The sequence below is a fragment of the Herpailurus yagouaroundi genome, unplaced genomic scaffold (assembly GCF_014898765.1).
Source record: "Herpailurus yagouaroundi ecotype Mexico unplaced genomic scaffold, PumYag 197, whole genome shotgun sequence".
NCBI classification, from domain to species: Eukaryota; Metazoa; Chordata; class Mammalia; order Carnivora; family Felidae; genus Herpailurus; species Herpailurus yagouaroundi.
In genome coordinates this window covers 11,313,953-11,329,977 of record NW_024412428.1, presented here as the reverse complement: position 1 = coordinate 11,329,977, position 16,025 = coordinate 11,313,953, and the positions used below count along the sequence as shown (strand labels likewise).

The 16,025-nt window shown below is 34.6% G+C and overlaps 1 protein-coding gene across 1 annotated transcript in view; it reads right to left on the bottom strand.

Annotated features, from left to right (window-relative positions):
- The window catches only part of PDS5B (PDS5 cohesin associated factor B), a 127,882-nt gene that overhangs the window by 26,592 nt on the left and 85,265 nt on the right, over nucleotides 1-16,025 (bottom strand). Inside the window, 3 exon segments of the mRNA XM_040448165.1 lie at nucleotides 5,047-5,170; nucleotides 8,105-8,241; nucleotides 9,803-9,871. Coding sequence (XP_040304099.1) covers nucleotides 5,047-5,170; nucleotides 8,105-8,241; nucleotides 9,803-9,871 — 330 coding nt within the window.

Sequence of the window (16,025 nt, the reverse complement as noted above, 5' to 3'; positions counted from 1 at the left end):
AATCCCATGAACCGTGAGATCATAACCTGAGCTGAAATCAAGAGTCCGACACTTAACCATTTGAGACACCCAGGTGCCCCCAAATATCTATTTTTTAAGAAGTATTCTTGGGGCACCTGGGTGGCTTAGTCAGTTAAGGGTCTGACTCCTGGTTTCGATTTGGGTCATGGTCTCACAGGCCATGAAACTGAGCCCCATGTTGGGCTCTGCACTGACAGTGTGGAGCTGCTTGGGATTCTCTCTCTCTGCCCCCCACTCTCTTTCCCTCCCCTGCTCGCTCATGCACTCCTCTCTAAAATAAAATTTTAAAAAATAAGAAATTAAAGAGTATTCTAATTCCACAGAATTACTGTCAACCCTCACACCCAACAAAATAAAGTTGACATCAACTCATTCCTTCCTCAGTATTAAAACTCCCACGGGGTAGAGGAATCTTCATTATCTGATTATTCACCATGAAAATACCCAATTACAAACTGTGTAAGTCAAAATATCACAAATATATTCACAGATGAACACACCATTCATTAAAAAATTAATCTCCAAACATCCCTTCCCCCTACTCAGATACATTCTCAACCAAGACCATGTTTTTGTTACTTTCTCACTAATCATTCAGGATCCAACAATATAAATTAATTACTGAATCATGGCAAAAGTAGTAGGATTCCCAAAATTTGTCATTAAAGTTAGAGAAGAACTGTTAAGTCATGTGCAAGCTGTCACAGTTAATAATGAAAGAGGAGAAAACTGACAAGAATGATGACAAATAGGTACATCAAATAGAAAAGCATGTGAAGAAAAAACTTAAAGTATGTCTTCCTAGGAACTGAGACAGCCTCCAAATGTTTGTTTTTTGCAAAGATGATTAGCCTTTTGACTATGTTACAGAAGTTAAATGTGAAGTACGGAATAGAATAATACAATTTTTTTTTGCAGGAAAAAAACATTCAAAAAAGCAAACATTTAATACTTTCATGGTTATGGTTCTAACCACTATTTGGTTCAATATAAGAAAAAAGAAGATGGTATGTAATACTACAAAACATTTTCCTCAAAGTTCCAATTAAAGCTTTTATTCACTAACTGTGAAATTAATTTGTCTGCATCTTAAGTAAATTCACTTTTAGTGCCCTTTCCTACTACAAATTATCCTCAGAACTACTGACAGTGTCTTGCAAATAGTTCAATTACTTTGTGTATCACATTGTATTATCAACACTTCTTTATATTTTCTGTTCTAAGAGCTTTTGTTCTTAAGGGCAGTAGCCATGGCTTTGTATTTTACAGAACCTAGAACAACGTACAGCAGATAGCAGTACAAAGTAAATTTTTCATGAATTGCATTCAAATTCTAAAATACTTAATTATTAAATAATATTAAGATTCATATTATTGAATTTCTATTTCCCCAGATTTACTTTCTATTCAAATATACAAGAACCTCTGAGATACCTTTTTTTTTTTAATATGAAACTGTCAAATTGGTTTCCGTACAACACCCAGTGCTCATCCCAACAGGTGCCCTCCTCAATGCCCATCACCCACTTTCCCCTCCCTCCCACCCCCCATCAACCCTCAGTTTATTCTCAGTTTTTAAGAGTCTCTTATGGTTTGGCTCCCTCTCTCTCTTTTTTTTTTTTTCCCCTCCCCTCCCCCATGGTCTTCTGTTAAGTTTCTCAGGATCCACATAAGAGTGAAAACATATGGTATCTGTTTTTCTCTGTATGACTTATTTCACTTGGCATAACACTCTCCAGTTCCATCCATGTTGCTACAAAAGGCCATATTTCATTCCTTCTCATTGCCAAGTAGTATTCCATTGTATATATAAACCACAATACTACCTTTAAAGAACTCAACTCGAGTAAGAGAAATAAAGCAGACGTATATAAAAATAAACAAAGCATGATGCATGTATGTATCAAAGGACTGAAGATAAAATCTGTGGGGAATAAAAATGAGACCAGCTGTAAGAATCTGAGCAAGTTTTGTGGAGAAGGTTGTGTTTAAGCCTTGATTTGCAAAATGGGTCAGAGATGGACTTGTGGAAATGGGAGGGTGAGAAGAAAGCAAACTACAGGCACATAAAAGAAAAAAACTGTTCAGTTTCACTGAAATGAAGGTAGGTAAGGGTAGTGGGTTAAACAAGATTTTTTAAGTATATATTTGGACCCACAATATTAGAAGGGTTTGAACAGCCAAACTGTAAAATACATGCAATTTTTCTTTCTTTTCTTTCTTTCTTTCTCTCTCTCTCTCTCTTTTTTTTTTTTACAAGTATAAGCCCCTAAATATTTTGACTGGGAAAATAATATGATTGGAACTGTGATAGGGAAATTTAAACCACAGCAGAAAAGTCTCCCAATAGTCCAGGTGAAAGCTAATGATGATTACAGTGGTAAGAACAGTTAAGAAGATACGAGTGAAAAGATATGACACAGGACAGATTATCTGCACTTCTGTAACAAGGCACAAGGACAAGCAAATAGTCAAATATAAATCATGTTTTTCAATCCAAGAATACCATTTGGATTTATTTAATGCTTACTGAGGCTCTAACATGTCAGTAAAGAATAGATTTCAGAAAGATTATGAATTCAGTCTTAACATTCACAGACCATAAGAGTTTGAAATTTCTGTTTAGCCTTATAAGTGGCACCAGACTGACCTGCAAAAATGTTAAAATGTTGCTAGTACAGGGGTCACCTACGAAGAAAATAAGACAGCTAAAAAAGAATGTATAAGTGGAAAATTTGGTCATCAACAAATCCTTACAGAATACATGCATTTAAAGGAAAACAGAACAAAAAAATGTAGTTAGAGAGGAAAAACAAAAATCAGGAGATAGAAACCAGAGAGAATTTCAAGAATAAAGGTGCAGTGAGCTGTGTCAAATAATGCACAAAGGACATGTATAATGAAGACTAACTAGTATCACTGGATTCGAGGCCTTCAATAAAGCATTTTTGGAAAAACAAGAAAAGCAAATGCCAAAATGTGAGTAGTGAGGACTGAGAGATAAGTGGGTAAAAGAGACAAAGATACAGATTACTCTTTGAGGTCTGGAGACTGAAAAAGAAGAGACAAGCACACGGTTTAGAAGCACAGCAGAAAGGTATTTTTCAGGAGGGTAACTGCGTATGTCCGTAAGTTGTGAGAATATGCTAATAACTAACTTTCAACCATTAACACATGTTCCATAGTCAACAGTATTCCAAAGCAATCTTAAAACTTAGGCAATCTGAACTTTCACCTTGGGAATTTGGTGACTGAGATAGTAATACATAACATATATTGTGCTAGAAAATCTCTAGAAGTATGGATGCTTTTCACACATAGTGAATATTTAACGATTTGTACATACTTTTTACACACAATAAGTTTCAAACAAAGCCCATTTCTCTCACATATTTCCATACTTCTGTAAGAGTTTCCACCTTAAAACTGGTAGCACCAATACATTTAGAAATATCAGACCAAGAATGTGATAAATCAACCGACTGTATCACCAATCTAAAAAAAAAAATTACAAAGGTTTTCTTCTAAGAAATTTAATATATATTTTTAAACAATTTTCACTTTCTTGCAAAATAAGATTATTTCTAAAATTTAATGAGAAAAACTAAACCAGGAAATTATGGATTCCTCGAAATCTCATTTTCAAATGGTTTAGTATAATATCTGAATTACAACACTAAAACTAAAACAAAACAAAAACAAGATTTGGAGATCTGGAATAGCTTTTTTAAAGACTAAAGTACCATATTCTGACAAAATGATTACAAAAAACAGGCAATTGCTTATGGTTAGGAGTTACACATAAGCACTAATTTAAAAATAAGCAGAGGGAAGGGTGGAAAGAAAAATTACAATAATCCCTAAAATAAATGCCAAATTCTTATACATAAGACTACTTGGAAAAGAACAGGAAAATTAAGTGTAAAATGACCAAAAAAATGAATGAAAAGCTCATATTTAAATATCATATTTTCCATTATGGAAGTCCTTTTTAATTTTCTCAATGATGCTAAAAACTTCCAAAGTAACAGGATTCAAATACTATGTCACTCTAATATGAAATCTGTAAGACTAGAGAATAAATCCATTAGTATCGCTGTTAATAACTTCAAATTTTAACTGGCTGGAGAAATAAGAAATGTTTATTAATCTGTATCATATCTTTATAAAACTGTAAATGTCTGTATTTTTTATTCCTTTTAAGACCTCAATATATTCAATTCTCATTATTTACACATTCCAAATCTGTGAATTCACCTACTCACTACAATTTATTTGTAACCCCAAAATCAATACTTAAAGTGAGTAAATCAATACAGTAGTGAGTAAATGAACAAGCAACAATCTGAATCATCTGACATACATCCCATCTGAATGAAGTTGAACAAAGCAAGGCCTGTTGTGTCAGCTCTTGTATTGCAAACAAGTGTCCTTTTGACAGTCTATTTAGTGCCACATTTTTTCACATTTTTGTGCATCTGTTGGTGGTTTTGTTGTTTAAAAGAGCTCCCAAGCATAGTGCTGTTCAGTGTTCCTAAAAGCAAGAAGGTTGTGATATGCCATAGGGAGAATACATGTTAGCAAAGTTTTATTCAGGCAGGAGTTACAGCTCTGTTGGTCATGAGTTCAATGGTAGTGACACAACTATATATTAAATCATATGTCCTCAAATAGAAACACACATAAAACAAGGTTATGTACTGACAGACTGACAAAAATGTTGGGAACAGAGCCTTGGAGAAACCACCCCTGTATTTCCCTTAGAAGCAATGGATCAGTATTTGGTAATTTGGTGGCTGGGGTGACTCTGTAGAATAGAACTACTACAAATAACGAGAATCGAATGTACTATGTTAGCAACCCAAAACTCAAACAACAGTTTTAGAACTCTGAAATGTTTCTCATGCATTCATTTTCCAAAAGGAGACAATTCAACATTTTTATCTCTATATCATGGAGGACTTTTTTCTTCCTAAAAAGTCAAAGACCATATAAAGTTCTATTCTATATGGCCATCTTCCTTACATTGATAGCTAATGCGCAGAGCTGGTACTGTTCTAATGTGATGATTTCATGATAACAAGGTTCTTGTGCCAGCTTTACAATAGCACTTCCAGCTGCAAGCCTCAGACGTGACATATCCGGTTTACTAAAAAATAAATAAGAAAGAATTATAAATTAGATTTCTAAATGTCTGCATAAGAACATTCCTACTTGCTACATCAAATTTTTAAAAATTTCCTGTGGCCAAAAAAAGGGCAGAAGGCAATTCAGTGACACTGAACACTTATGTTTACTTAACTTTGGAACATGGTGTCTAATACTCCAAAGTTCTTTTCCTGAACACAGTCTATACTGAAGTCATTTAATTCTACATAAAATAGCTTTAGCCAAGATTAAAGCTTAGAATATATTTGTATGTTTAGCTAAAGTCTTCTGGTATGGATTTTTTTTGGTTATGTGTTTACTTATAGATTAGGCACAAAAATGTCCTAACTTGTTAATCAGTCAACTAAAACTAATGTGCTAAGTATAAAAGAAGAATGAAAGCAGGTGTAGCAGAAAACATCACAATTTTTAGAATTCAACTTTTCAAATATTACCAAGAAGCTCCTTTTAAATTTAAGAAAACTTCTGCTTAATGGGACACACCTCAAACATTAGCAAAATTTTTCTTTTTCTTTTTTTTTTATGATTTGAGAGAGAGAGAAAGAGTATGCAAGCAGGGGAGTGGGGGAGAGGAGGAGAAAGAGAATCTGAGACAGGCTCCACACTCAGTCCAGAGTCCTGACGCAGGGCTCGATCCCATGACCCCTGGATCATGATCCGAACCGAAATCAAGAGTTAGATGCTCAACTGACTGAGCAACCCAGGCACCCCTAAAACATTAGTAAATTCTTAAATAGTAAATACATCTAAACAATTCTTCCTAATATAGTGATATATCAGATGAATTACACAGTAAATCCTGATTTACTGTGATTATTTTCACTTCAAGAAGCCACCGAGCCATCATTTTAATAGCCTTAATGTATTTAAAAGACAAACTGACTCCCCATGTACTTTCACAGTAAAAGATTATTTAATATTCATAAAACAAGTATGTGTCTACCATATATACAGTGCTGAGAGTGAGTTAAAAGACAAATTCTTGGTCTTCTACAATCTAATGACCTAATTGGCTTAAGACTCTCCTTTCTCTAAGGATTATGCAAAAATGCTGACTGAATGCATGTCAACATTTATAAGGTTCTAAAGTTACATGTCCTAGAGGTGCTATTCAGTTAATCAACAGCAATATTCCAAGTAGCTATTATGAGGTAATTCACTCGACCACCACTAAAGGAAATTCTGTTTTTCTTCTGGAGTTTATTTAGTGCAAATAAAGACAAATAATTAAATTCAATATTTTACAACTAAGTTTTTGAAGACCAAATTTCTATATAAAGACTTGTTTTAAAAGTGAACCAATGTTACTCCTGAAATCATTGTTGCACTACATGCTAACTAATCTGGATGTAAATTAAAAAAAAAAAAAAAAAAAAGTGAACCAATGCAATTCACATATATTTGCAGAATTAAAACACACATTTGATTTCATTAAAGAATAACATGAATAAAAACAGGTGAGATGAAATCTAAATATGCACATGAATAGTGACTATTATAATAGCTAGACAAGACATTATAATGTCTTATAATGATTATAATGATTATAATCATCTCTATTTTATTTATTTTTGAGAGTGTGCATGTGCCCACACAAGTGGGGGAGGGGGAGAGGGGGAGGGAGGGAGGGAGGGAGGGAGAGAGAGAGAGAGAGGAAGAAGAAGAAGAAGGAGGAGGAGGAGGAGGGGGAGGGAGAGGGAGAGGGAGAGGGAGACACAGAATCCCAAGCAGGCTCCAGGCTCTGAGCTGTCAGCGCAGAGCCTGACACGGGGCTCGAACCATGAACCGTGAGATCATGACCTGAGCTGAAGTCGGATGCTCAACCGACTGAGCCACCCAGGTGTCCCTACCTCTATTTTATAAATGAGGAAACAGACACACAAGGTAGTTAAAGTCATTTGCTAAAGGTCACCTAGCTAGTGAGTGGTGGTGCCAAGATTTGAATCCAGGCTCCAGGGTCCAATTTTTGAATCACTATACTCAACTACATATTTCAAACAAAACAAAGTGTGTGTGTTTATATAATTTAATTTAAATCAAGTACATTTTTAAGTTTGCATATATTTAGATTTATAGTTCTGGAAACAGATTCAATAACTTGTCTTCTACCCAGTGTGTTCTTTTTCCTTTAGACTTTAATAAGAATGGAAAACATCAATTACTGATTGGTACACTAGCCATTTCACATTTAGATATTCAAAAAAGTAAACATTTATTGTTTAAAATATTTACAATGTACAGCAATACCCTGCCCCAGACATATGACTGCCATTTTGAAAAATTCTGCATTTTGAAATTAGTTAGCACTGTATAAAAACATATTATAATAAAAATATATGCACATCTCCATGGGAATACTAATTATTTTCTTAAAAAGAAAATGACCTTTAAACATTTACACGCGGGGGCGCCTGGGTGGCTCAGTCAGTTAAGCGTCCAACCTCGGCTCAGGTCATGATCTTGCGTTTCATGAATTCAAGCCCCGCATCGGGTTCTGTGCTGACAGCTCGGAGCCTGGAGCCTGCTTCAGATTCTGTGTCTCCCCCTCTCTCTGCCCCTCCCCTGCTTGTGCTCTCTTTCTCTCAAAAAATGAATAAATGTGGGGCGCCTGGGTGGCGCAGTCGGTTAAGCGTCCGACTTCAGCCAGGTCACGATCTCGCGGTCTGTGAGTTCGAGCTCCGCGTCAGGCTCTGGGCTGATGGCTCAGAGCCTGGAGCCTGTTTCCGATTCTGTGTCTCCCTCTCTCTCTGACCCTCCCCCGTTCATGCTCTGTCTCTCTCTGTCCCAAAAATAAATAAAGGTTGAAAAAAAATTAAAAAAAAAAATGAATAAATGTTAAAAAACAAATTTTTTTTAAACATTTACACATGATATTGAAATACTGCACAAGAATTTTGAAATGATAATTACATACCTAATTTTCCCCTGTTCTGTCAAGTCTCCATCACTATGCAATATTGTAGTTAGCAATCTTAAGGTAGAAGTTCCTGATTTACTGTGATTATTTTTCATTCCAAGGAGCCATCGAACCATCATTTTAATAGCCTGAATCTATGTAAAAGACAAATTGACAAATACAACATTGCTACATTAAAAGAAAAAATTCTGCATCAACCTTCAAAAAAATGAAATGGTTTCAATGGATGCTTTTTAAGAAAAGGAAAGGAAAAAAGAATCATTCTTTTCTGCATATATCAAGATAACGGAATGCCTTAAAGACGTTTTACCCTCCCACCCATGCAACTGACGAATGATAGAACTAAAGACAATTTCTTTTTGTTTAATGTTTCCCCATCATAAGCTTTACTCCTTAGACCCCACGGTAAATCATGCTAACTTTCTTAGTCAGAAAAGTTAAGTTCCCAACTACAAATTATATTCCATCTTTTGTGCTACATTTTATAATTATGAAGTACTTAAGTACTGTAAAATATGTTACTGCCTTTAATGTTTCCAACAACCCTTTTTGAAGAGGTGCATATTACCTCGTTTTCACTTATTATCTTAGTTTTTTCACAGATCTATGGCTCAGGAGCTAAGTGGGTCTAGAACAATGGTATATGGCAGAAACTTTTCAGATCCCTCTCAAAGGGCATTTGTTAAGCATGAACTTAAGTGCAGGTCACCTGCCTTCTAGTCCAGTGCTGCCTGACTACACAAAACTGCTGCTTGAGACCAATGCTGAGAAAACAGGTTTATACTGGAACTAAAAGCACCAAGCATCATTCCACCAGGTGCAGAAACAGCATCAAAATCTGAAGCTGGAATAACGTGACAAAATAGTTCCTAATATAAAATGTAAACTAGTACACACATACACACACAACACGAACAGATTTATATGAAACACAACTAGAAAAACAGTATCTAATATATTTTTTCCTGGCAGTGGAATGAGATGTGGTCTACATTACAGACTGTAGATCCTTTTAATAAATACTCTCTACACTAGTGATGAATAATCTTTTATGTATTACTCCTACTTCAAGGAACAATGGGTTGAATTGTTTTTTAAATCAAAATAAAAAGTTTTATCAAATCTCATAGAAAAGGTGAATAGTCTTCTCCTGGATGACCATCTTTACTGAATAGGAGAATGTACATGAGAAAACCAGCATGGTCTTTTCTAAGCAGCAACATGGAGGCAGTTTTAAACACTTTTTTTTTTTCTTTTCACATTAGATTATGTGCAGTTGCCCATGAGGCCTCAGGTTTTCATTACTGCTCTTTACTCTCAAAGCAGATGGAGGGTGCCTGGGTGGCTCAGTCGGTTGAGCGTCCAGCTTCGACTCGGGTCATGATCTCACAGCTCATGAGTTCGAGCCCCACGTTGAGCTCTGTGCTGACAGCTCAGAGCCTGGACCCTGCTTCGGATTCTGTGTCTCCCTCTCTCTCTGCCCCTAACCCAGTCATATTCTGTCACTGTCTCTCTCAAAAATAAATAAACATAAAAAAAAAATTTATAAAAGCAGATGGGATAATGTCATATAATAAATATAAACACTTGGATGATTTTAACAGCCATATCTTTGTAACAGGAATTTTAATACCTATAATGATAATACAATCTAGTGAATGTATTAAAATAAAAAGGTCTATGTATATCACTCACTTTGACCATTGTCTCAGGAGAAACTTCTTCATCTGGAACCCAAAGCTTAGTTGTCTTTTTTCCTGGGAGCTAAACAAAAATGAAGGACATTAAAACATAAATAAGAATTTTCATGTTTAATTAATACTTAGTGAATGAATGAAATCTTTATCTTCTGCAGTGATGGTCATTATAGATGACTAACCTACCTCATCTATTTCTCAAAAAGGTTGACTTATCTTCACTAGCACCCACATATAGCACTTACACATCCATCAGCAGTTGATGCTTTATAAGTGTGAGGAAGGACCAACTCTAACCACTTAAACATATGCTTCCTTACTTAGCCCTTTGAGACTAATGATTCAACTATTTAAGGCAGTTGGCACAGACTAGGATCAAACTCAACAAAGCCAAAAAGCAGTTCTTAAACAAGGGGTAAGATATATACAAAAAATTTTGAGAAGAAAAATTAGGAAGGCTTGCAGTTGACTCTAAGGAAGAAAAAAACATGCATTAATATCTTCCTACCTAAATCCCACCAAAATGGCAACAGATACACAGCAGGGCTGGAAACCAAAAAGGGCCAAGGAGAAGGCCAGAACCTTAGAAAATTGAAAAACAAAAAATATACAGTAAAAAAATGAACAGAGCTAGAAGGTTTCCGTCTCCATAAAAGCACAGAAGGAAATATCCTCCAAAAAAGTTTGGGTGTTTTTTTGTTTTGTTTTTTTAAGCACAATCACAGAACAATCCTGAGATGACAAAGCACAGGCGTTGCAATACGTGTGAATTTACAGTGGCAGCCAGGGAACTAAAGTAAGATGACAAGAGAGCTGAACCCAATCTTGGAATACTAGAGGTCCAGTATGCTGCCAGATGACAGGAGTGATTTCCAGAGGGAGACTCAGAAACAGAACTCAAATGGCAGCTCAGGTAACTCTTGGGCAACAGGACAGGTGGTCCCAACATCCAGAAGGCAAACTTGTCAAACACATACAGCTTTCGGCTCACTTCAGTTGAGAAATGCCTTCAAAGTATAAAGTGGAAATAATGAAAAAGCAATCACATTAGAAATGTTCTGATGAAATTTCTGAACTAAGAATATCAAAAAGATCCCAAAGATTCCATGGGGAAACCTTCCAAAAAACAAGTGAAAATCAGATCAAGTTGAGATTTCTCAGCTGCTGAGACTAGGTGCCAAAAAACAATTTTCTGAATTTTCTGCAGCCAAGTGCCCTGAAACATAGGATACCAGTACTCAAGAATAAGGGAAAATATATTTTCAGCAAGCTAAGACACAGAGAAAGTTTCCAAGTTATACACCATTTTGAAAGAATTATTCAAATATATATTCTACTAAAATATTTAATTCATAAGAAAAAGTCAATCAGTATATATTACAAAATAGAAAAAGTTATAAATAAAACCAACAGACTCTCAGATGGTTCAAAATAATATAAATCCCAAACAGATGCAATAAAATCAATGACAGAGTAAATGTACAACTAACAAGATGAAAAAATGTGTCAGTCAAGATCAAAGGCATGAAATGGGATATGGATTTGACTGGGACACTGGTGTAAATAGGAGAACATCTGTACAACTAGCAGAATATCAAAATAAATCAAAACAAAAATGATATAAAAAAAAAAGAGTAAAAGATAGAAAATGTCATCACCACAGAAGACTTGACTATATCACTTTCAAAACCTGATATATGAAGTGGGGATGAAAAATGGTAAGCAGAGGAAACACATATAGAAATATAAGGAAATTAGTAGAGCGATAAAATATTTAAGGATTAGAAATTTTCTCATTTCTAATAATGAAGACTGGCATTCTTCAGAAAAAAATAAAAATAAGGAGAAAAGAGTTTATTTAGCAAGAAAAATGAACAAAAGACTCAAACTATAAAATAATTCTCCAAATCACAACCACGAATATAATACAAAACTTAAAAAATCAAAGTACCTAACAAAGTTTTACAAGAAAATTTTTCAAATTTTCTTTACAAAGAAAATTACAAAACTTTAAGGAAAGACACCCTGTAGATGAGCCAACAAAGCATCCGTAAAGAACAGAGGGTATAAACAATATAAGTGGTACAATGCAGAGGACTGGAAGAAGGAAAGATTACTCAATAATTTATGATGGGAAATTTGGTTGCTCTAATGGAAGAAAAAAGAAATGAAATCCTTAAAGTCACAGCATACAAACAAATGAATTAATTCCAGATGGATTAAATTTTTTTAATGTGAAAAGAAAACCTTAAAACTTTTAGAACATATGGGAGACTATTTTTGTAACACTAGAGTAGGGAAGGCTTTCTTAAAGATGTAAAAAGCACTAACTACAAAAGAAAGGAATAAATTTAGCTACATTAAAATTGATAATTTTTGTTCAAAAGACACCACACAAAGGGAGTAAAGACACACCATAAATGAGATTTTATGCATTTATTATCAAGATATTGCAACATATACCCAGAAAAACATTAATGTGTGTTAAGATTACTTATAAAAGACAAAAAGCTCAGAAAAAAAGGCAAAAGACCTCAAAAGGAATTTCAGAAAGAGGCAACGTAAATAGTAACTAGACATAAAAACTTAATCAACAACCAGGGAAATACAAATTAAGACCAGAATGAGTCTTAATGTATTTTCTAACTAATAAATGGGCAAAAGTGAAAAGATCTGACAATCCTGGGTATATATACTGCTAATAAAAAATAAGTTTTAACACTGATTTTGAAAAATAATTTGGGAATGAAAAGTTAAATGTGTGTATACACTGTGATTCATCAATTTCACTTGTATAACGATAACCTAGAGAAATTCTTGCTCATATGCAACAGGTGGCCTCTATAAGAAAATTCATAGGGGCACTGTTTCAGAGAGGAAAGAAATGGAAATATTCCAAATGTCCACTAAGAGAATACATGTAAGTGATTTCACACACTGATATCATAATGCAGAGTAATGAATGAAGTACAGCTAGATATAATAACAAGGATTATATGAAGAAACAAATGTGTAATGACAGAAGCAAATCAGCCAAGAATATATATGGTATAACTCAAACATACGGATTGAGCCCCACGTTGGGCTCCATGCTGACAGTGTAGAGCCTGCCTGGGATTCTCTCTTTCCCTCTCTCTCTCTGCCTCTCCCAGGCTTATGCATTGGCTCTCTCTCTCAAAATAAACTAACATAAAAAAAAAAAAAAAAAAAAAGGAATAAGCAAAACTAAACAAGTATTTTAGAGATATACATGTGGTAAAGTGTTTTGTTTTAGTTGGGGAGTAATAGATCCCAATTCAACACAGTGGTTACCTGGGACAGAGAAGACACAGAAGGAAAGGTCTGGAGAGTAATAAACCAGGAGCTAACAATACATAAGTGTTCACTGTATTATTATAAAACAAGTTACAGAAATGTTAAATATATACAGATCAAAAATAACATTAAAATAAGACAAATTAATGGGTTAAAAAAGGTGAAAGTTCTGTTTCTGACAAAAGCTGATTAGACTTTTTGAACCATCTTCCTTGGAACAAACAGAAAGGTTAGATAACAGATCTTTTTTTTAAAAAAATCAGTTTTAAGGTGATAAAAGAGCTACCAAAGCAGTGAAAATTTGCAGGATAAAGTTTCAAAAGAAGAGAGAAATCAAGAGATTTGAGTCTGGCCCTAGGATTGCTTTTCTCATAAAAACTGATAACTGATTCTAAAAGGGAAAGAAACTGACAATTAAGCAATGTTTTCATCACTGTCACAGAGGTGGAAAGGAAAAAAACTGGAATTCTGGGCCCAATAAAGAACAGAGTCCCTATAAAACATGCTGAACATCTAGGTGGATCCCTAACAAATACACCCCACACCTAAAGGTGATCAGAAAAAGAATCACCCTGTCAGAAACTGAAGTCTAGCTTCCAAACAGTGCATTCTTGACTGGACCAACGTGATCTGACAACAGCTCAACTACCTATCAGCAGGAAAAATAAATCCTCTTCAGAAGAATTACAAAATTATTCAGAGCCTCAAATTATCTGTAACATTTTTCACACACAAAATCTACCACTCAATCAAAAATAACATGTACAGGGCACCTGGGTGGCTCAGTAGGTTGAGTGTCCAACTTTGGCTCAGGTCACGATCTCACAGTTTGGGAGTTTGAGCCTCACATCAGGCTCTCTGCTTTGGATCCTCTGTCCCCCTCTCTCTATGCCCCTCCCCACCTCTCAAAATAAATATTTTAAAAAATGTGTATAGGACAAGATTTTACCAAAAAGAGAAAAAAAAAACAAAACAGATAAGACAAAAAGAGCCACAGGTGATGTAGAAATTAAGGCTGATGTCAACATTAACATAATTAAAGAAGTTCAATAATTAAATGACAAGATAGAGAATTCTGACAGGGAACTAAAAGCTATACTAAAAACTACAGGGGGGCACCTGGGTGGCTCAGTGGGTTAAGTGGCTGACTTCCGCTCAGGTCATGATCTCATGTCTCATGAGTTCGAGCCCAATGTTGGGCTCTGTGCTGACAGCTCAGAGTCTGGAGCTTGTTTCGGATTTGGTGTCTCTGTCTCTCTCTGACCCTGCCCCGCTTGTACTCTGTTTCCCAAAAATAAACATCTAAAAAAAAAACTTAAAAAAATTTTTTTAAAGCTACAAATAAATTATAAAATTGAAATATAAAATAAATGCAATTAAGAATTCAGTGCATGGGCTTAACACAGATTAAACAAATCTGAAGAGCAGGTCAGAAGAAAACAAAACTGATGCATCAACAGGGAGAAAAGTATATGAAGGTGTCAAAAAAAACTGTATCATAGTAAAATAAATTGTATGTTTACAGTGCATGATTAGAACTACAGTAAGAGAGGAAAGAGAATATGAAACAAAAATTTTTTAGAATTTATGCAAGATATCAAAGCTAAACATTCAAGAAGATCTACAAGCCCCAAGTAAGATAAATATAAAGAAAAGCACATCCAGACACACCTTAGTGAAACTGGAAACCAATGCAAAATAGAAAAAATTAAAAGCATTCAAAGCAAAAAGAAAATCTTCAAAGGAACAAGGCCATCAGCTGATTTCAAGAGAAAAGGTAAGAAAATGGAAGATGATGGTAAGGGGAGAAAACATACCTGTGTAGAATTCTAAACCTGGAGGAAATATCCTTTAAAAAAAATCAAGGCAAAGAAAAGACATTTTCAGACAAATAAAACCCAAGAGACTGAATTCACAATAATCCACACTAAAAGAAATACTACTTTAATTCTTTAAGTAGGAAGAAAATCATCACATAAATAAAAAGGAATGAAAAACAAGAAAACAGGAAAAATATGTTGTAAATCTAAATAAATATTAACTGTATAAAATCACAACAGTAATGGTCCTATGTGTACAAGAGCACAAAAAGCATCAGGAAATGAAGGGAATTAAAGTATGCTAAAGTTCTTAAGAATACTGAACCTATTGTCCTGAAAGTTTAAAACAGACTCATTAATACTGGCCTTCAGTGAGTCAAGGAAGAATGTTGCAATCTCTAGGGCAACTACTAAAAGAAGAGGAAAATGTAAAAAACAAGTCAGTAAAGGGGAAAACAGAATAAAAATATTTGATCAAAAACAAGAAAGAAGAGTAAAATGACTACGGAAATGACAGAACAAACTTAAGATAAAAATCAGATGGCAAATTAACCCAAATCACTATTTACATTACATATAAACAGACTACTCTAAATAAAAGACGAAGTTGAGAGAATATACGCCAGGACGAGATTCACTGTAGTGTCCTAGTTATGTCATTTAGATGAAGTTTTCAAGTCCTCTACTGATTACCAATAGTCCATCTTCCTCTCTAAGACTGAGAAGAAGATAAAAATGTCAACTATCACCACTTCTATTGTTTTGAAGGTCCTGGCCAAGGCATGAGGAAGAAAAAGAAATAAAGAGCATTAAGAATGGAAAAGAAAAAATTAAAGCTGTCTCGATGAACAAATGACATGACTGTGTAAAGAGAAAACCCCACAAATGCAAAAACTAACTGGTAGAATTACAAACTGCCTTTAACAATACCCTAGGATAAAAGTCAATATAAAAGAGAAGAAACTTTACATCCATATCCCAACAATATGCAGTTAGCAGATAAATATTAAAAAGCATATTATCTACAATAGCATCAAATAACATAAAATGCCTAGGAACATAGTTAAGAAAGATAAGACATCCACA